This window comes from Gasterosteus aculeatus, chromosome 4, assembly GCF_964276395.1.
Source record: "Gasterosteus aculeatus chromosome 4, fGasAcu3.hap1.1, whole genome shotgun sequence".
Classification (NCBI taxonomy): domain Eukaryota; kingdom Metazoa; phylum Chordata; class Actinopteri; order Perciformes; family Gasterosteidae; genus Gasterosteus; species Gasterosteus aculeatus.
Window position 1 is genome coordinate 4,078,101 of NC_135691.1, and position 21,870 is coordinate 4,099,970.

The 21,870-nt window shown below is 46.6% G+C and overlaps 2 protein-coding genes across 3 annotated transcripts; one reads left to right on the plus strand and one right to left on the minus strand.

The window, feature by feature from the left end:
- The first annotated feature begins 4,493 nt into the window (after nt 1-4,493).
- On the plus strand, nt 4,494-9,763 carry smu1a (SMU1 DNA replication regulator and spliceosomal factor a). The gene is made up of 13 exons (XM_040173009.2): nt 4,494-4,601; nt 4,747-4,887; nt 5,418-5,628; nt 5,998-6,150; nt 6,610-6,720; nt 6,816-6,944; nt 7,053-7,172; nt 7,279-7,395; nt 7,809-7,936; nt 8,024-8,150; nt 8,316-8,483; nt 8,569-8,721; nt 8,901-9,763. Exons 2-13 carry the CDS (start codon nt 4,862-4,864, stop codon nt 8,997-8,999), a joined length of 1,542 nt encoding a protein of 513 aa, XP_040028943.1. The 5' UTR covers nt 4,494-4,601; nt 4,747-4,861; the 3' UTR covers nt 9,000-9,763.
- Nucleotides 9,764-10,281: 518 nt separating this feature from the next.
- Nucleotides 10,282-21,597, minus strand: elp1 (elongator acetyltransferase complex subunit 1). Of its 2 annotated transcripts, none has more exons than XM_040172999.2 (36): nt 21,253-21,597; nt 19,470-19,636; nt 19,128-19,280; nt 18,958-19,039; nt 18,575-18,655; nt 18,421-18,506; nt 18,138-18,328; nt 17,842-17,965; nt 17,643-17,736; nt 17,021-17,251; nt 16,769-16,939; nt 16,504-16,582; nt 16,251-16,406; nt 16,021-16,127; nt 15,702-15,790; nt 15,558-15,611; nt 15,362-15,467; nt 15,102-15,217; nt 14,936-15,009; nt 14,648-14,726; nt 14,468-14,547; nt 14,236-14,373; nt 14,070-14,155; nt 13,634-13,782; nt 13,138-13,261; nt 12,909-13,006; nt 12,426-12,627; nt 12,215-12,276; nt 12,064-12,126; nt 11,925-11,985; nt 11,740-11,853; nt 11,515-11,614; nt 11,282-11,409; nt 10,945-11,096; nt 10,737-10,815; nt 10,282-10,425 (listed from the first exon to the last, which is right to left on the minus strand). In XM_040172999.2, exons 2-36 carry the CDS (start codon nt 19,617-19,619, stop codon nt 10,358-10,360), a joined length of 3,927 nt encoding a protein of 1,308 aa, XP_040028933.2. In that variant the 5' UTR covers nt 19,620-19,636; nt 21,253-21,597; the 3' UTR covers nt 10,282-10,357. The 2 variants fall into 2 exon arrangements, with proteins under 2 accessions (XP_040028933.2, XP_040028931.2); XM_040172997.2 differs by having other exon boundaries at nt 10,728-10,815.
- Nucleotides 21,598-21,870: the final 273 nt, after the last annotated feature.

Genomic DNA, 21,870 nt, shown 5'->3' on the forward strand with positions numbered 1-21,870 from the left:
CAAGGCGCCCTAACCAGAAATACAGGGGGTGGATCGCTCAGATCTAACCTGGTGTGTATAACAGGAGATATCCCTACGGGTGATGTATGCCCAGGGCGTCTTTCCGAACACTCCCAAGTGCTTTCCGTTCTCCCTGGGAAGGACACACGAAATACAAATGATTAACACTTTCAATACTCCAAAACACTCCACCATGTACAACCAATTTCACAAGAGCACCCCAAACACAACCTTACACCCTGCCTGAGAGAGATGGACTGAACAACCAGAAACACATAAATACAGCTGATGGGACGATGCGATTGGAGGATGGGAAAACAGGAACCAGCTGTAGGAGATCACGGGAGGGCGGATGAGTAATGAAGACAATTAGCTCCACCTGAGGAGGGTTATCACACACACAGAACACAGACAAGACCGGGGGTCGTAACACGGGAGCCAGTGCAGAAAAGCTAATACAGGAGTAATATGATCCCTTTTCTTAGTTCTTGTTAATACACGTGCTGCAGCATTCCGAATCAACTGGAGAGGCTTAAGAGATTTACAAGAGCAGCCTGATAACAAAGAATTACAGTAAGCCAGTCTGGAGGTAACAAACGCATGAACTCATTTTTCTGCATCACTTTGAGACAGGAAGTTCCTGAGTTTTGATGTGTTGCGTAGATGTCTTCTAGAGCATAAAGATAAAGACAAAAACGATGTATTTTGCCCTGGTGGTTAGGTTTGTTTGTCCCCGACTGGTGGTGGAGGGAGCAGGATCGGCCAGCAAAGAACCTGCAAAGTTTTGATGCACACATTATATTCGGTGGAGGTCTGCGCTTGAACACGATACGCCTTTCCACCAGGTTTCATGAGAACTTAGTGGGATGATTTTTTGTGATCCTGCAGACAAACAGACAAACATATTAACAAACTGAACAGACGTAACCACGTCTGTAATGGGTGATATATTTAATTATGGTCCGTGATCGTCAGACCCGGTTGCAGAATCCTGTCATCTATCACTACAAAGGCTACAGATCCACTTCATCCCTTGTTGAAATTCTTCATAAATATCAACATGATGTCATCTTTCGCCCATTGTTATAAACCGTTTCTAGTTTGATGTTGTTTCACAGCTTCTCCCCCCCCGTGTGATGGAGATATTATCATCGTGGCCCCCCGACCCGCCTTTCATGCCCACTTTAGCTGAAAAGATGTCGGTGTGCTGCATGAAGAGCTTTTCGGGTGAACTCGCAAACAAGCCGACAAAAAAGGGCCCCTCGAGTTGTCGATGTCAGACTCACGTGAATAGAGGAATTGGAACAAGCAGAGATATGCCGCTATTTGAAAAGAGACTCAGAAAGCATCCACTTGTGTCGGCGCGTTGTGGGTGTTCTGTAAACACCACGGCTTTTCAGCCGAGGAGAAACAGACGCATTCAGGCGGTAAGTGGATAGCTTCTACTCACATTGTCACGGGTAGAGACGCATATCTCTCCCATCCAGGCCGCTCCAGGACGTACATCAGTTCACACAATCCCATTTCCAACTCGGTGCTTTATCACCTTTACGACCCAACGTTAATGGCACTGACGCTGCATGGACGGGGCCTGATTCTAGGGTCACGTGAGGCCTCTCCGGGAAACAACGTGAAGGAAGTTCTGCAGCTACGCCGTTGCTCCCTGTGCTCCTTATCCCGATTGCGTGTCAAGAAAATCGAGTGTTTCAACTGGGGTTTCTCAGTCAGTCCCCTTTGGCTTTTTCGAATGCGGCCATGGAAATAATGGACGTGCCAATAGAGCTGTCGCTCAGACCCCGGCTGCAAAAAAAACCCTACAGGGACGGATCCATCAAGGCCTGTCAAACACACACACACACACAACTCCCACCCACTTCCACTTGTGGCTGGAGGGCTGACTGAATGACTGGCGGATAAATCAGTAATTAACAAGGAGTTGTGGGTTGCGACTCGGGAGCGAATTAATGCACCTTTGTTCTTTGCGTTTGGCAAAAGGGGAACACTGAAGGACAAAGCTCTTAAAGACACAAAGGAAATCAAAGAAAGCAATGACGCTTGGCCATCTGGTTACTGGGAATATTGGGAACTGAGCATTTCGGGAGGATACAGATTCATGTGCCTTAAAAAGGATTGGTGGTTCTTTTTTTCCGTCCCATCCAACAAATCAGATTTCGATTGCTCAGTGTAGACTGGCGTGTAAGTATCTTCCTTCAGTGACTTTCTCTTTGTCTTTTCTTTTCATCTCGATATAAACCGTCTGCACTTTTCTCCTTGAGGACAAGTGACATTCTCAAAAGCTCACACTTCAGAATGCGCCATCACAAGCCATCCAAGAACGTGTTTTTAGGAAAGGAGGAAGGTGGCAATGAAGGTAGAAGAAAGTTGTTTGTAAAGAAGCAATGTTTAGTGCTTTAATGATACATAATCTCCCAGGAAACTGCAGGTCAGCTCTTTTAAATCAAGGTTGTGTTATTTCTTTGTCTGCACATATTACCATGTTTATATCAATCTTTGTCTATTTTAATTGTTTTTTATCTCCCGTTCTCTTGCCTCTTAAATTACTTTTTAATTGAATTCACACGTCCTTTTATTATAGTTTCTTTGTATTTTGGTGTTTTGTGTAAAGTGCTTTGAATTGCATTTGTTGCTGGAATGTGCGATATGAATAAACGTGCATTGCTTTCAAATTCACCGTCCCGTAATCCACCAATCAGTGTGCAACATGTTGCACAGATTATTATTTTTCTTCTCTGACGTGGATCTTGAATCAAACCATCAATAAAAAGGAGAGTTCTTCAGCATCTGTTTGCCAATGTGCAGCAGTGCTTAGCTGGGGAACAGCGTGCCTGCAAAGCCTTTTTGCTGTTGAAATCTCAAAAAGAAACCTGTGCATTTTACTCCCAAAACACACCTGTAATCCCCTGTGTACCTGCCACGGTAACGCAAAGAGGTTCCGTTATGTTTTATCTGGTTTTATGCAGATTAAAAAGTAATGTGAGCGTCAAAAAGCAGGCCTCCCTATTTCCCATGTGAGTTTATTTGCATGGGGGTTGTAATGATAGGCGCACTCAGAAAGAAGGAATCTATACATTTGGAAAACATTTTGTGTTGTTGTGTTGTTTGTTAATAGAACAACACTGAGTTGTCATTTAATTTGAATGAAACCCATCATCTCCTCCCATTCAGTCTCTCCGGTGTCTTTATCAGACAAATCCCAATGTAGTGATGTAACAAATATTACTGATTGTTATTTATGGTTAGTTACTACAATACTACAAATCCAGACCATCATGACCCCCCCTCCCACAGACACACACGTTTCTTCCTCACCCAACTCATCCTCCACTCTCTCTGCCTCGCTCGCCAAATCAATTCGTTTATGCCGTTAACAGGTTGACCGTGACTCTGCGCCGGGCTTTGTCATTATTTCAGTTCAGCATTTTAAACGGTTTCCACGAGAACACAAGAGATCTGGATTGAGGCGCCGGTGCGAGTAATGCAGAATCTGACGTGTCTCATAAAAGAAGGTGATTCAGAAGTGAATTGCTAATAAATTATTGTGTTTTTGCAGAATGATTGAAAGGATTTTCATAGTTAGTCGTAAGTAGTAGTAAACAAATGACTCACTTTCAAAGCCACACTATAATCCCATTCACCAGCACTGAGACGAGGAGCACTTGTGTGTTTATTCTCACAACAATGTTAGTTTCCTTTTTCTGACAGACCAGAGAAAAGAAGACATTGCTAATGTGTTCGAATTGAGAGGGAAAAATGTGACTGTGTTGCACGGCGAGCATGGCACCTGGCATTCATTTAGAACTGTCTTTGTTTTTCTCATAAAGGATGAAGTGATAGCATTACATCCTTTTGTGTCGCTGTCATTCATCCAGCGCGCTGGCGTCTCCCTCATTGATGAGCATCACCCAAACAGCCCCCGCTTCGTCATTCCAGGAGATGGCAACATTCACCCCACCCTCCCCATCCTCCTCATTGCTTTTCAATATATTTCTCCCTCTGCAAAGGCAAATGAAACCGAAGGAGGTCTGCTGTTGTTCTTGGTGCCAGATTCCTCTCCAATGTGGACAAGGCTCACCGTGGGATTATCTCATGATTGCCCAAAACAATCAAACCCAGGCTGTGGGGGCTGCATACTGAAGTGGGGCTGCACTGATCATCATCATCATTATAACCTTGAAAGACCTTCACCGGCAGAGAGAAGAGAGTCGAGAGGGCCTCCGAGTCATAGGTGTGCCGATAGCGCCCCCTGTTGATTGTCCGGCAAACAAACCAAGAATCCACGCAGACGGAGGCTCTATTCTGCAGGAAAGGCTCATAATAATCACAACGTAGGAGGTTTTGTTGACAGCAGGGGATTTAAACCTGTCTATGCTATGATTTATATAAAATTAGGTCAGAGTCAACCTACTCCAGTTAAACCACCAATCGGCGAAATATTCATTCTGATGTATTCTATTCTCTAATTTCTAGAAGTAATCCTGCTGGTGTCCATTGTGGGCTCCTCAAAGATCCCTGCTGATCCCAGGACTCCATTTCAAGATTAATTGAATGAAGGCTTATTTTTGGAGGATGGATATAATTGAGTAAAATAAATATAACTTTGATTCAATCATATGTACATTAGTAATATTATCACTGCATGTTCATTCAATCCAATTTCTGTCTTGTTACTAGCCTGAATTCCAATTTATTCTACCACCCCCGCGATATGAATGTTTTATTTTGAAGGTCTCTGGCTCCTCCAACTACTTCCGTGTTTGCGCCCGTCCTTCTTGCCGCATCTCGCTGCTCCTGCAGACTCTGTGAAGAGTGTCTTGTGGCTACTGTTTTGGAATAAATAATCATGTCTCTGGAGGTGGAATCCGCAGAGTAAGTAGTCCAGTTGACTACCTTCAAATCATTGGAATTGATTTAATAGTTCGATAGTCAATATGTTCTATTTAAGTATATCTTCTGTTAGTGAGGCCTGCCTCATCCTAGCGTTAGCGCCCCAAGCTAACTTAAGCTAACAACCTAACGTGCATTCTCCCCATGAATATAGTTTGCTCTTTTTTTGCGGAATGACTGTAATTTAGTCCAGCGAATTGCCCTTTTATTGCAAGAGTTTAATTAAACCTCCTCTCTGTTTTCAATACGTGTATATGGAGTGAACATAACTGCACGATAGTGGAGTTGGAATTAGTTAGCATGAGCTAGCTTGCCCTGCCAGTTGTCACTGACCAGGAAAGAACCTTTTCAAACTAAAGCACGAAAGTAAACCTGCTTTTATCGATGTGACCTAAAATAATAATCCTCTGGGATCCAATAATCACACCGCCAACGACTTGTAAAACGAGCTATCTTAATACGTAATACCTGTGTGTATCCATATGTCTGTCATCGTCGGTGTTTCCCCACAGCGTGATCCGTCTGATCATGCAGTACCTGAAGGAGAACAATCTGCAGCGGACTCTGGTCACCCTGCAGGAGGAGACCACCGTGTCTCTGAACACCGTGGACAGCATAGAGAGCTTTGTGGCCGACATCAACAGCGGCCACTGGGACACCGTGCTGCAAGCCATCCAGTCCCTCAAGCTGCCGGACAAGACCCTGATAGACCTCTACGAGCAGGTGAGCTTTGGATCCGTTATGTTCTACAGCTCAGTACGTTTTCACATGTCTACATTAACCAGTGCAGCCACGTTACTGTGAGGGGACACATAATGGCCTTTTATCTCATTTCTTCCACTGTCACTGTTGATATTTTTCTGTCATTTACTGCATTCCTGTCTGCTTCTACTTAATAAAGTAGCATGTGTTTTGTATCTATTATTCTTGCTAATCCATTTTAATACAAATGGTTTAGAAAATGTTATACCAAGCCTTTGTTCTGCTTTTGACGTAGCTTGTGTCAACAGACCTTTAGGTAAAATGAGCTGGTGAATCGCGCTGGAAGTCTTGGTCTTCTAAATCTGAATGTCTTCTGTGGTTTCCGACCAGGTGGTGTTGGAGCTGATCGAGTTGAGAGAGTTGGGCGCCGCTCGTTCCCTCCTCCGGCAGACCGACCCCATGATCATGCTGAAGCAGACCCAGCCGGAGAGATACATCCACTTGGAGAACCTACTGGCTCGCTCTTACTTCGATCCCAGAGAGGCGAGTCCAACGCAAACGTGCAACAAGATTCAGTCTTTGTCCGGGATGGTTCGGTGACCGGACTCGTCGGCTTGTTTATAGCGACGTTTTAGGCAGATCTGCACCACGTTATTTAAGAGACTTGCATACTTAAATGACTATTTTTTATTTCTTTTTAAAACTATTTTTAAATGATTTCCGTAGCATAGTATGTTAACTAACGTGAACACTTCTTTTGTGCAGCAGGAAACACCACATTTTAGATGCATAGAGATGACATTAGATTAAATTTTTTAGTTGCATTTCAAATATGCCTCATCTTTGAAATATCAGGTTAATGGGATTGTCCAAACGAGATATGTGATCCAACACGTTATGCCTGCATGTGCCTTTACATTCCTGCCATGTTGCATGATGAAAACATCTGAAAGATTGCGGTTGTGTGGAGATCTTTTTAAACGCCTGTTTGTTGATGTGCAGGCGTATCCCGACGGCAGCAGTAAGGAGAAGCGCCGGGCGGCCATCGCTCAAGCCCTGGCGGGGGAGGTCAGCGTGGTGCCGCCCTCTCGTCTCATGGCGCTGCTGGGACAGGTACGGGGTCCTGAAACCTGCAGCTGCAATGGGCATCGCTCCTCATAAAATCACTAATTTTGCCACATATTTTTCTCCACAATCTCATCTTTCAGTCTCTGAAGTGGCAGCAGCACCAGGGCCTCCTGCCGCCCGGTATGACTATTGATTTGTTCAGGGGGAAGGCTGCCGTTAAGGATGTGGAGGAGGAGCGCTTCCCCACACAGCTGTACAGACACATCAAGGTAGCCACACGGCCTCGCCGTATGCGTCAGCCGAGCGCTTTGGTTTTAATCTCACACTTCTGATGCATTAATAACCTCTGATGTGACTTGTTTCTCCGCTCGGCTCAGTTTGGACAGAAATCTCACGTGGAGTGTTCCCGGTTCTCCCCCGATGGTCAGTACCTCGTCACCGGCTCTGTGGACGGCTTCATTGAGGTCTGGAACTTTACCACCGGCAAAATCAGAAAGGTAACTGGTGCAGAATAAACACACATGAACCAGGTGGAGTCTGTGGTCTGATGTGAGGCCGCGTTTACTTTTATCGTTACGTAATGACATGTGTTGGCGCCTGCAGGATCTGAAGTACCAGGCTCAGGATAACTTCATGATGATGGACGACGCGGTGTTGTGCATGGGCTTCAGTCGAGACACGGAGATGTTGGCCACCGGAGCCCAGGATGGAAAGATCAAGGTAGACGGGAAACCGTGTCTGTTTCTCATTGACGGCTTTTTGGTAATTTACAGTTGGTTATGTTCCTTCCTTTAGCACACAGCAGTATTATTATTATCAATCTAGGAGCTTCTGTTATATTTGGTAACAAGTCATTAAAACAACCATATCGCCAGGATATATTTTGTTTTTCAGTTGTGAAAGGCTGTAAACCTTTGTCACAAATGATAACAATGAAGAAATCCGGAAAAAGTTTCCTCCAATTAAGTGAAACTCACTTATTTGCAATGAATTCCCATTTGTTTTTAAAGTAAACATTTTATATAACATGATATTCTTGTGCATAGTACACTGTGTATAAGCAGTTTCATAATAATTTTAATAATTTCCCTTCCCAGAAACAAATTAAAGTGTGTGTGTGTGTGTTTCTGCAGGTGTGGAAGATCCAGAGCGGTCAGTGTCTGAGGCGGTTCGAGCGCGCTCACAGTAAAGGAGTGACATGCGTCAGCTTCTGTAAGGACAGCAGTCAGCTCCTCAGCGCCTCCTTCGACCAGATCATCAGGTAATCACGCAAACGTTTCCCTTTCTACTCTTCCTCCAACGGGGCGGATGAGCTCTTCACTCAACGTCGTCTGCGTTCTTGCTTCAGAGTGCACGGACTGAAGTCGGGTAAGACGCTCAAAGAGTTCCGCGGCCACACCTCCTTCGTGAACGAGGCGGCGTTCACTCCAGACGGTCACCACATCATCAGCGCCTCCTCGGACGGGACCGTCAAGGTGAGCGAAGCAACGTCCTCGTGACTCTTTTGCTCATCAGAAGAGCCAGTCACCGTGACAACGGAGCACAATGTCTAGGAAAAACAACGTATTACATTTGAATGTCTTTCTTCGTCGATACAACCTAAAAAATAACCAGCGTCTCTGTTCTCAACCCGTCTCCAGATGTGGAACATGAAGACCTCCGAGTGCACCAACACCTTCAAACCTCTGGGCACGTCGGCCGGCACCGACATCACGGTCAACAACGTCATGCAGCTGCCCAAGAACCCGGAGCACTTTGTGGTGTGCAACCGCTCCAACACGGTGGTCATCATGAACATGCAGGGGCAGGTGGGTGCAGCATGAGGTCAGAGCACAGCAACGTTTAGTCGGTTCGATACTGAGTGTACGTGTGTGTGTGTGCGTCCTCGCGTAGATCGTGAGGAGCTTCAGCTCCGGTAAGAGGGAAGGCGGAGACTTTGTGTGCTGCACCCTGTCGCCCCGCGGCGAGTGGATCTACTGCGTGGGAGAAGACTTTGTGCTCTACTGCTTCAGCACCGTCACCGGCAAGCTGGAGAGAACGCTGACGGTACGTTGACTGATCCCAGATCAGAGCACCTGCCGCCGCCGCTCCTCGTCAACGGTCCGACCGTGTCTTGCTTTTTGAAGCTGGCTATGAAAGTCGACCCCCAAAGACATGATCCTTTCACTGTCATAGCTTCCACTGTGATTGTTTCCACTCAAACGCATCGCTCTTCCTGCCTCCAGGTCCACGAGAAGGATGTGATCGGCATCGCCCACCACCCCCACCAGAACCTGATCAGCACCTACAGCGAGGACGGCCTGCTGAAGCTCTGGAAGCCCTGAGGGGCTTCAAACGGAGGCTGGACGTACTCGCTCTGCACGCCGCTCCGCCCGCTCAGTTTTTTGGGGAGGGAGGTGCGTCTCTTTTGGGTCACTGTGAACTGTTATTCATGTTGACGGTCTCATCAGCACGCCTTAGTAGAGGTGAACCTTCTTATTTTAGTTTTTTTTGTTCTACGATGAGAGTTTGTGGATCAAGAGCCGTGTTTACTGAATCGTTTTCTCGCCTTTCTTCACATGGATGAATTTGGAAGCGTTTTGAGTCCAGTCGTCTGGTCGTTTCAACTTTGGAAAAACTGTTCAAGTGAAGCAGACTTACAAATAATAATTTGAAACTATTCACCACACTTTAGAAAGGTATTTTTCCCGATTTTAAAATAATTGCATTAATTCCTGGATTCAGTGATATTGTTTCAGGATGTTCTGCGGCTTTAAAAACATTCAGAGCGGAGTGCAGATACGACTCAGTTTTGAAATTCCACTTTTTTTGTAAATATATTTTCTATTTGCATTTTCTGTTTTTCTCTAAGAAGACATGGTTGATTAGTCTTTGTTTCTTTTTCATTTCAACTAAAGTTTAATGGCATCACTCCAGGTTCTTTTATATGTATTTTGTATCCTGAAATAATTTTTTTCAACATGGAAAACCAATACATTCAAGTTCCCACATTGAGTACATGCATTTGGAATAAAACTTATTTCAATATCAGATGTACAAATGTCCCAGTAGAAAATTATTCTGTGCCATTAAAGCTGTTTAACCAGAACAATGAGGAGGAATTAGCATTTTTGTAATCTCTTCACTGGTGATGTCAGAAAGTTTCAGTATTCAGATTATCTGATCAGAGAATATTAAAGTTTAAACTGTGTGTGGGAACTTTAGACTCTACAACCGGGGGGGGTGGGGCATCTTCAAATTCCTCTATCCTGTCGGTCAGAATAGCTTAAGTATTGAGGTTGGTATATTTAATTAAGAAATGCAACAAATATTCATTCAGGTGCTTGAATACGACTATTTGGTGGAAGTTGAGCTTCAACTGGTTTAAAGATCAAAATAGAAATGTCCCTCAGGCCAAAGGTCACGATATGTCCAGTAGGTCAGTCACACGGGGTCACGTGTTATTGGGGTGAAGGCCTCAGTTTGAGAAGAGTGGATTCAACTCTCTGTCCTCAAAAACAAAACATCTTAACTTATTTACAGCTGGTGTGGTTGAACTGGTACCAGAACCTGTTGGCTCATATTGGCATTTCTGACCTCCAGAGAATGAACATGTTTGAGAAAAGAAAACATTAACTGCAACTTTATTGATTACATTATTAACATATGACTTTTCAGTTTGAAATAAAACAAAAACATAGTTTTACATTAGAATAGCAAGCTTCCACTTTACGCCGTTTCTCATCTTCGGCGGCATCAGGACCTCAGCAGCTACAAAAAGAATAAAAACACAATGAACAAGAATCAATTCCTTCGGCAGCGCGCTCACGTATCTCAGACCAGATGAAACGAGGTTACATTACAGGTCGTTTAGCTGACGCGTTTTATCCAAAGCGACTTACATTGCATTTTTAACTAATTAATTGCTTTTTACATTTTTGCCCGAGGAGCAATTGGGTGTCTTGCTCAGGGACACTTCAACATGGAGCATCTGGAGATTGAACTGCCAACCTTGCAGTTCCCGGCGGTTAGGCGCACCCTGTCTACTCCATGACACGTCTAACAACACACACCTTGCTGACCTGGTTGGGAGGCTGCAGGCCTCTGCTGCTGCTGGAAGGAAGCCATGATGCTGTTAGCAGTCGAGTTCGGCCCCGTGAGCTGAAACAAATCAGACCACGGATGCATCAAAATAAAAAAAAAAATAAAAAAAATACTTATTCGCCTTCGTCGGGCTTAAACCAAATCGCATCACTGAGATTAATACAATATCTCATAATCGATACTTACCGGAGTCTGGTTGTTCTGCGCGCCGTCCAGCCACACCTCGGGAAGGGCCGCCTCCATCATCTGCAGAGCCTCCTCGTAGGCCGGCTGCAGCTTCTCCGCCTGTTTGTCAAAGTGGAAGAGCACCAGAGCCTTCAACAGGCCGTGCACTTCCTCTGCAAGGAGGAGAACGACATTTTATCTTTGTCCACGTCATGCAAATGATGATTAAATAGCCAGCTGTGAAATATCAGTGTGCTGAGTCACTAAAAGGTCACAGTATGGAATGCCGAAAGAAGTGCGACATCTTTGCAGTAGTTTCTACAGCATCTCAAAGTGTGACGTGTCGGGGGCCTCGTACCTCTCATCTTGTCCACGGTGGTGATGATCTCGCCCAGAGCGTAAATCAGCGCTCGGTCCTCCATCGGGCTTCCCTCCTTCAGGCTCAGCTTTTTCCTCTCCGCTTTGCGGCGGTTCTTTGACGATCTCCTGAGAGGACGGACATCAAACCGGGCACAGAATTATTTACCAGGGCTCATCATCCCGTGGGGGGGACGACGGGAAGCGGACATTTTGCCATTTGGCCGGTCTTACGAGGAGACGCGGGAGTTACTCTGGGAGTATTTGGAGCCGGTCATCACGCTGCTGGCTTCAGAGTAAAGCTCCGCCTCTGGGCAGTCTGGACCATCCTCGTCTGGTGGAGGACACAATTTGGGGTTTAACCATCATTCTGACTCAATGAATCCCTTCATTTTGTTTCCTCTTGATCATTGACTTAAGCAGATACGACATGAGAGCGTATCGATGACTTCCTCTCACCCAGCATGTCCAGTCTGGCCTTCTCTTTCTGCTCTCGAACCACAGCCAGCCGGGTCCGGTGCCGCGTGAACGTCGCTACTTGGGCCTCCAGGAAAGCCGTCTGGTTGCTGACAGCTGCCAAACAGAAAGATATCATCCCCGCACGAGAGAAGCGCCTTCTGCCTTGTGGCCCGAGCGATGCTTACCTTCCAGCAGAGCAGGTCGGAGGTTGGTTTCAGTGATGTCCTGCCTGTTGTGCATATAAATCTGAAGACGACAAAAACAAAAAACAACCTCATGGGTTTGTCCAAAACAAAAAGAAAATGAAAAACGAGGTAAACTGACCAAGCGGAGCGCCTCCTCCCAGACGGAGCCAGTGATCAGAGCCAAGATGGCCTCCTCGCAGTCCTGTAGGAGAAGAGAAAAGGAGGTTTCTCCGTGCAATGTTTCCTCTTTAACTTCATTAGCAGAGATTACTCAGAAATGTGCTGCTCACTTTGGCGTACTGGTCCAACAGCAGAGCGGCTTCAGAGTATCGTCGCTGCTCTGTCAGCTTCTCTAAAATAGAAATTAGAAAAAATAAATAAGAAACTACTTCAGGATTGAACTGCAACGGCGCTCCGCTGGAGTCGTGCTATGTCCGACCATCGTACCGGCCCCCTGTCTGTCGGACTTGTCTGCATCCCTGTGCCTGTTGTCATGGTTACCTGCCAGGTCGCGGGCCAGCAGCGCTAACTGGTCGGGCGGTAGTGGGATCTGCTGCGCCGTGCAGATTGCGTTTCTCCAGCTGGAGCTGCTGGCAAACGCCTGCAGGGCGCCGACCGGCTCCCCGCATCGCCATAGCAACAGGCCGGCCTGCTCCGCCTGCTGCTGCTCCATCAGGTGCTCGGCGTAAACGCAGCTCAGAGCCTAAGAGGTCAAAGTAAAAATGTTTTCATTCATGCAACAGCAACAAAAAAAGCACTTTCCTTAATTGTTATTATATGAACAAAATTGGGGCTGATTTTCAACACAAAAGCACAACTTTTCAGACTCAAGGTCCGGGTACAAAAACTAGTACAAAACACTAATATTATATATATATATATATATATAAATGAAAAGGCACTGAAAGAGTCTGACCGTCAGTTTGAGAAGCTTCTGTGTGAACGACAAGGCGAGCTGTGTTTGTGCAGCTTGTGTTTGCGTACCTTGTGTTTGGCAGCGTCTGCTGCGTAGAGTCGCAGAGCTTCGCTGTACAGCTTCTGCTCTTTCACCAGCTGCAAAGCTTCATGGAAATGTTCCTCTCCTGAACACAAAGCACGACTCAGAGACACAAAACCTCCTCATAGACTCTGAGCCAATCATGCTGATGTTCACATTCGATGGACACGTTTCCCTGACGACCACGGAGGGGCGGACCGGCGCGTTCAGACTGACCGCACTTGCTGAGGTGATGCAGGGCCTTCCGGTAGCGCTTCAGGTGCTTGTCGATGGTGTAGCGCTGGTAGTTTGGCTCCAGGCTCTTCAGCATGTTTAAGAAGGGGAGGTACTCTTTGGGGTCCTGCAGGGATGGAAGTAGATAAATACAGACAAATCATCACCGCTTTGTCACTTTATTTGTGAGCTTTTTCTGCTGTTAGTAATCTGAATTACTTACCTCTTTTTTAAAAAATGTTATGAATTTTTAAGCCCAATCACATCTGTTTACTTCATGACATTTCACTAAACATGCAAATAGGAAAAAAATGTCACAGCTGTCATAGCTTTTAGAATTTGATGCGTATTAATTAGTAAATCTGTGTAGATCAAAATGCCTCATTTCACATCAACGAGGACGCGAGACGCAGACGTCACAAATACCACAGGCGCCATGTGAGCGCAAACGAGAGCGTTAACTTAACGGCCTCATCGGCATGTCCCAAATGTCTCGTACCTTCTGGGACTTCTCGGCCACCATCAGCACGAGGTCGAAGTCATACGTCCCCAGAGAGTGCTCGTACAGGTCGTTGACGTTGACGAGGAAGAGGAGGTACTTCAACGCCTCTTCGGCGCTCACAGCGCCGGCAGCAGGGGGAGGGTTCACTGGACGGAGAAACACGGCACGCGGTGAACTACTGTGTGTGTGTGTGTGTGTTTATAAGAAAAGCGCACCTGCGAGGGTTGCCATTGGAAACCGTTTTGAGGATTTGACAACCAATTGTTTGCGACAGTGACAAAACGTGGACCTCAAACATTAAAATTACAGTTAGAACAACAAAACAACTTTGATTTGTTTGTTTGATGTTCCTTTTTTCATACTCTTAAGTTACATTTTCATATCTTAAAACAATGAATCCATATGTTTGGGGACTTCCCTGCAGCCTGCTCACCTCGAAGCTCGTGGACTTTCTGAAGAGCGATCTCCAACTCCGGAAGCGTCTTCTTCACGTGAGCCGTCAACACGGACAGAAAGAACCTGGAAGGTCGACAGCGTGATCAGATTTATGTCCCGCCGCTGTGAAAACGAGTTTCTAGAGAAGCTTCAGTGTCACCGACTTGTTTGGGTCCATCGATTCCATGGCGCCGCGTAAAGCGTCGCAAACTACGTCCACCTTCTTCTGGCCAGCAGCCGGCCGGCTGTGGACCGAGCTGTCCTCGGGGCGGGGGTACATGGTGCTGGTCGTGTCCTCCTCTCTGAGCACCACAGAGGAAGAAAAAATAAAATAAATGCACGACATGGGAGTGAGACACTGGTCCCGTCGGTTGAACTGAAGGTGCAGAGTCTCACTTGAGCTCGGTGAGGAAGAGGTTGATGTGGCTGATGGAGTCGAGCTGTGTGATGAAGGTCTGCATGTTCTCCAGCAAAACCTGCCAGGGAGGGGGCATCAAAACAAGGCTCAGTGTTTGCTTTTCGTACTTTAATCCTTGAAGCTGAGATGTTAATAAAGTTGTGTATTTCTGTATGCACCTTTGGGTTGTGATCATAGATGAAGTTGAGGTTGATCCTCAGCTTCCTCATGCACTCAAAGGAATCTCTGAACCTCAAACTGAAGAAACGGAGCATGTTACAGTGGCCGGGTGGTACGATCGAACACTTGGATCACGCGGCGCTTCCAGTCCCTTTTACATTGGAGATTCCACATTGCAACTATATTCAGGCCACGCCTCTAGTTTATTACAGATTCTATATTATTAATATGTGTATACGTAACGTTACATGTTAAAAAACAGGTAGAATGATGGAAAAACATCGCACCTGTCCAACCACTTCCTGAGCTGAGCCAACACCAGCGCTCGATGATGCACCGTCTCCAAGTTCCCACGAGGCATCTGGACACAAACACACAAATCAATCAGGAAGCAGTGAAGGGTGCTAACTTTGTGTGTGTGTGTGTGTGTGTGTGTGTGTGTGTGTAACTGGCCTGCAGAATCACTCTGGTGTCTTGCGGTACCACGGTGACGATCCTGGATCCCCTCTCCACCCGCCGCAGCGACTCGTCATTCTGACCTCCGTCCGAGGCCAGGGCCGCCTGCAGCCCTGCGGGGTCAGAGGTCAATCAACTCAGCTCTACCACAAAATGTGCCAATTTGACACATACGGGGCTACTCCTTATTAATCCATGTTTACAGGAGGTACAGGAGGAGGTCCGAGTGAAGGACCTAACCTAAGAACAAGCGCTACCTTGGACAGTGAGTGTGGTCAGCTGGAGGCAGCGGATGGTGTGGGAGTGTGTGGTGATGAGGAGGAAGTCGTTGCAAACGGCAAAGGAGGAAATGTTGGAGGCCAACTGAGAGAGAAGAACACGTGAATGAGCACATTTCCCCACGGAAACACGCTGAGGGAGCTGGTGAAATAGGGTGCATCTACACAGGCGCACCTGCGTGTCTCCGGCGTACAGGTGGGACCGGTCCGTCAGGCCGAGCAGATGTTCCTAAAGGCAAAGAGACACATCTGCACTTAGGCCCGTTGTTCAGAGCTCACTCATATTGAGCCGGGTTGTTCCGAGTCGACGTGTCTCTACCTCCCCGCTGATGCTGCAGAGGGACATCTGGACGCAGGGAACACGGAAGCTGGAGTCCCGCCAGTCCTCCACAGACAGCTCGGCCCCACCTACACAGATAATAATAATAATAAAAAGAACTGTGAATGTATTCATTTTAACGGTTTCTATGGCACAAGGAAGTAAATATTAATGCGAGGCAGAAAATAGAACTGGAAAAAAGAACACAAACGTTGAATAGCTTAATTAAGTCAGAACCGGCACAATCTCTTAAATAATGCATTTTCTTTTCCATATTTCAGATTTCCAACCCCGTGTCACCTGGGAGACAGTGACTCACCCCAGTGCAGCTTCTGGATCTTTCCGTCCTCCAGCTGCAGCGCCGCGGTGCCGGTCCGGGAGCAGTGCACCACGCTGACCACGACACCCTCCACCTCCATCTCACGCCTGCATCATAAGAGTTCTTATATAAAACATGGAACCCTTCACGTTAATGGATCCGGCCCTTAGGCTTAACAGGACAACGGCTGCGCCCTCCTCCTCCTCCTCCCCACCAGTGTTTTCCATTACCCGACGGCGAGTGTGTCTCCAGCGTCATGAGCCGGGCGGAGCATCATCAGGGTGGAGGAGGCGGGCGTCAGACCGGCGCTCACGGCCAAAAACAGGTCGTCCTCCAGCCACAGCAGCTGGCGCAGCGCCAGAGGCTCCTCCTGCGGGACCGCCACTCTGCGGGGGAACAAAGTTTACGCTTAAAGAGTCGTTCAAAACGATTAAAGATCGACCAGTGGTTACGCAGGGAGCAGCAGCACTGCGGGCGGTGTACCTGAAGGCTTTCTGGAGCACCAAGGGACGAGACATCGGCCGGAAACCGTCCGACGTTTTGTCGACGTGTCCCGCTGAGTCTAGAATTAGAACAGTGTTTAAGACCTGAACTAAAAAAAGAGACACATTTACTGTCATTGTACAACGCGGTTAGGCATCAAACTGCAGTTTCTAGTCCCATTATGTTACTGTTTTATATGAGAAGGGTGGAGGGAAGAAATTCATCGTGAGCACTGCGTCTTTCAGGGAAACAGTGGAGGACTCACCTTGGACGTAGACCGAGATCCGTCCGTCGGAAGTCAACGCTGCCAGCCAATTGGTCCGCTGAGGTTGGCAGAGGAAGGTCACCTGGTTGACCGGCGAGGTCAGCTGGAGCTCAAATGAACACATGGGAGGAGGGACCACACACTGTCGGAAGTTTGTCACCAGGATTTTATCTGAGGGGAGGTGAAGAAATATCAACATTGCACAGGAAGCACCCACGAGACCCGTGTCCTCTCGTCTCTCCGCCCCTTCACCTCCGTCAATCACGGCCACGTTGGCGTTGTCGCTGGCGTCCGTCCCGGGGCTTCTCTCGGTGGTCCAGCCCCAGTCGTACGTGACGCTGGTCCAGCCGCGCGTCACCACGTGGAGCCCGAGGGGCCGCTCGGGGTCCCAGCAGACACAGACCGGAGCCTTCTGAGGGTCCCTGCCGAAGTCCAGGCTCTGCTTCAGGTACCAGTGGTAGTTCCCCACCACCCACAGCTGGACTGCAGAGGGACAGAGGACGCCTTCATTTCCTATTTGTCTATTATTTCTTTGTCAGAGCATTTGATTTATTGATGGAAGAGAATTTCAACAAATATTAAATAGATTAGAAAAGGTTTCTAAAATACACCCGCCCCTGTTAGCCTTCCTTTACTCAAGTTATTCATGAATAAAGAGTCTATAGCAATTCATGAGGTTCTACTTTTTAGGTATTCTCAGTGGCAAATAACAGGCGAGCAATAGAAGCGTTTTGTGGGGAGAGAATAAAGTCTAAAAAAGGTTTACAGCCGTTCACGTCGACATCAGAGGAGGAGAGACGGATCGGCACAGATTCTATGGAGGTGAACGGCCCTGATTGACCCGAAGGAGGGAAACAACTTGAGTTCAACTCACGGTAAGTGTTGACTTGTTTGTCCTCTCCAGCAGCCAAGTCCTCCAACCACACCGCTAGAACCGTGGAGTCAATGTTCCACAGCAAATCCTTCACCTGAAACACATACAATCAAAGGCTTTCGCAAGGGTTTTGACAGAAACAAAAAAGTTACCAACTCCAGCTCATCAACCACACTATTATTTCTAAAGGTGACCGTACCTTCGCCTGGTCTTTGCTAAATGGGAGGGTGAAGTCTCCGTGCAGCAGTCCGTTCTTCTCCATGAAAACCACACAGTGTTTGTTGGGATGACGCTGAGTGCTCGCGATCAGACTGCCCGAGGGTCTGAAACAGCAGGAGATTTACCAGAAACACTCACGCGTGATATTATTGTATTATTCAGAACCGGGGAACACCGCAGAAGCTTTCACACGCGGATACAGGAGGATGAGATAAATCCAGTGACCAAAAAAAAAAAAAGAATGTATTTGAGGCACTAAAAAAGGGTAATGCTTACTTCCAGCAGAGCGCCTGCTCCAGGCCGTTGGTGGGCTCGCTGGTGGCCTGCAGGACCCCCTCTCTGTTCCAGACCCGGACCTTCCTGGCTCCGGTCTGGAGACAGACGGCACTGACAGCAAACAGGTGGCCGTCGCCTCGCCACGTCACCCGAGGCGCGCGGTCGTCCCAGGCCGCAGCCGGCTGCACCTCCTGTTGTTGCAGGATTAGAACTCTTTCGTACGAGACAACATTTCTTTTTTTTGCTGCCCCAACGTTCATGCATCTGTGGGCAAAACACCAACCTGGATCTTCTTCTGTGCTGCCTTTTTCCCCTCGGAGCCGTGGAACTGAGTCTCCTTCTTTCCCCAACCCACCGTGATGAACTTCCCTGCAAAACAAGGGACACTTAATCATCGTTCCGTTGTTATTTACCACCGAGCCACTGAGCCGCCGTACCTTCACCAAAGTCGTCCTGGTGGATTCCAACCTCTGTGATCGGCTCAAAGTTTTGGGTCATAATGATGATGGTTTCCTGACCTGTGGGAGCAAGGTTTTAGCAATGTATTTATTTGTAGCATTGCTTAATATGTTTATTAAAGAACGAACTAAGCACTGATCTGTAACAAAGGTTCTATAATATGTACATTTAGACTCAAAAAAAGTCATGTGGATCCTAAACCATCCAAACCTGGTTTTCCAAACAAAAAAAATGCTGCTACCTGTTGTTAAGTGTTTCAATGACTGTCTGAGAGAGTGTGAGCTCTCAGACCGGAGCTTACAAGAATGAAACGATGATCTTTACAAATAGCATGTTCTTGACATTTGTATAACTAACTGACCGGTAGTGAGAACGACGAGCTCTCCATCAGGACTCCAACTCATCGAGGTCAGGCCGCTGTCCACGCTGCCAACACACTCCAGCTGCGGAACGCGATCACACACGCGTTATGTGAATGATCCCCTTTCCTCTCAGCCCGTCATTACATTCCAGCTCTTCTGTGCCGCTTACCTGGCAGGTGTTGAAGTTGAACAGGACGACGTCGCCACCGGCTGTGGACAAACATGCCACCTCCAATTCCGCCCGGTCCTGCAGTCCGACCACCGTGCCGCTGCCGTCCTCCGGGAGGAAACCCCCGGCCGTGAGCGAGGCCTCGCTGACCACCTGCAGGTTACAAGTTCATTACTCATTGAAAGGCTGCACATGTCCTTCATCACCTGTTTAAAATTGGATCTACAAACACACAGCACTACACGTAACAAGGCAAAGGATACGAGTAAACGCAACTGGTACGACGTTTGAATGGAAGGCAAAAAAACAAACCAAAGAGACAGTACGTCTCCTCCAGCTCACCTGGCCAGTTTGAGGGTCGTACTCTGTGATGGAATATTGGGAAGCGACCAGCAGCGCGCCGGTCTCGGAGCGCACAGATAAACACTGCGGGGAGCCGGGAGCGTGAAGCTCGGAGCTCCGTAGGCTCTTCAGCAGCTTCAAGTTCCGCATTTTACCTCAGGGGCCGGCTGGGAAAAAAAACACACAGAGGGCCTGAGTCGGGACCCAAAAGCAGCAAAACATTCAATATGTTCGCAACTGAAACATTGATGTGAGTTTAATGTTAAAGTTAAATGTATATTATTTATCTGGGTGATCATTGTCGTCATCATCGTTAAAACACCAGAAATCATTTAGTGATTTAAATTACAGCAATGAAATTAAATTAAATGAAACGAATGAAATGCCTCTACGTGATTGATCAATTAATAATTTGAGATTTGGAGAAATTTCTTTATTCTGCTGTTGTAGGGGTAAAAACGTGAATTTATTTTGGTTTACATAAATGAAATGAATTTATAAATTGTAATTCCAATACTGAGGGAGGCACACTGCACATGGCAGACTTGGTAAATAATGAATGTGTGACCTCGGCGTCACACTCGACAGCCGACTCTCCCTGACTCCCCACATTGCTGCGACAACACGATCCTATAGATACACGCTCTACAACATCAGGAGAATACGTCAGCTTCTCACTCAGAAGGCAGCGCAGGTACTGATTCAGGCTCTTGTCATCTCTCGCCTGGACTACTGCAACTCCCTCCTGCAGGTCTCCCTGCCACCGCCATTCGACCTCTGCAGCTCATCCAGAATGCAGCAGCTCGACTGGTCTTCAACCTTCCGAAATTCTCCCACACTACTCCACTCCTCCGCTCTCTTCACTGGCTGCCGGTGGCTCATCCAGTTCTAAACATGGTGCTCACGTACCATGCTGTGAATGGATCGGGTCCAGCTTACATCCAGGACACGGTGAAACCCGACATCCCGACCAGCACTCTCCACTCTGCATCTGATAAACTGCTCGTCCCTCCCTCACTGAGAGCAAAACACTCGACTAGATCACGACTCTTTGCTGTCCATACTAACAAATTGTAGCACTTCAATTGTACTTGTAAAGCCACTTATCTATAGAAAATTGTAAATTTGGTTATTTGAGGAAATTGCACTTTCTGGTTTCTTGTTCTTCTGAGTTTGTATCCCTATGGTTGAATGCACTTATTGTAAGTCGCTTTGGATGAAAGCGTCAGCTAAATGTAATGTAATGTTCTCTCATTTGTTGACAACACATCTACGATCCATTATCGGACACAGCTCCGTCCCTTAACTTCTGTATTAAATCCAAGATATCATCGGAAATAATAATGAACGGCAGAAAGACATCTATCATCATACGTTCCATTGATGCTAAATATAAAGGCTTTTTGTTTGAATCAATGTACGTTAACACGTATAACGTTAGGCTAACATTAAGTTAGCGTTACTTGAGCCTTTACACGTTGGTAACGTCACCTTATAGATCCAATCAATGGACAAATCAGGTCCGAGGGGGGAGATAAACAAAAAACTACTTCGGTTGGTGCATTATCTTTTCTTAAAGCCAAACCGATGGTTTTAGTAGTATAGAGTAGCTAACTAGTGTTCGGCTACAGGGTGTCCGACAATAGAACTGGATGGGCTAGCTTGCACTTAAACTAGCTAGAAGGAGCAACAAGCGATGCAGCTTCAGTAATACAACCAACGACACCCACAGCGGAAGCTCTGAAACACAATTATACATCAGTATGTAAACTTTAAAACTCACCGGAACGAAACCGCTTGAAGTAATACAACCTTTCTAAATGTCCAGCATCTACAACCATCAAGTCAACAACTCAGCATCATGCATGTGGCTCTGTCAGACTCGTGACCTTTCACCTCTGATGAAGATACGTTGGGTGGCATCTGTAGCGCCCCCCGGTGGTATGGAGTAAACGCGCAATTAATGCGGTATTTTTACTTTTAGTTATGGATTTTAGAAACATGTTTTCTACATCTGTTTTGTAAACACATACTAAAATAGTTTTAAACCATATACATTTTCAAGATTTCAATGGTAAAATCCTCCCTAAATTTACCCACCTTTTCTTTTTATTCAACTGTATAGCATCTTTGTATACGTGTATAAGTGTGGGGAACCAAAGTATCCTTAAGATTCATACGATTATTGATTAGCTTGAAAGTAATTATTCTTAATGAAAAAAAATTCACATTTGATTCCTATCTTATGTGAACATTAGCGTGTATATGTAGATACATGTGTACGGATGTACTTTTAATAAAAAAATATTTACGAAACGGAAACTTTCTAAAACGCACACATAAACACGTTATTCATATATTATTTTTCACAGTGTATCATTTTGCCGCCAAACTTTTACTC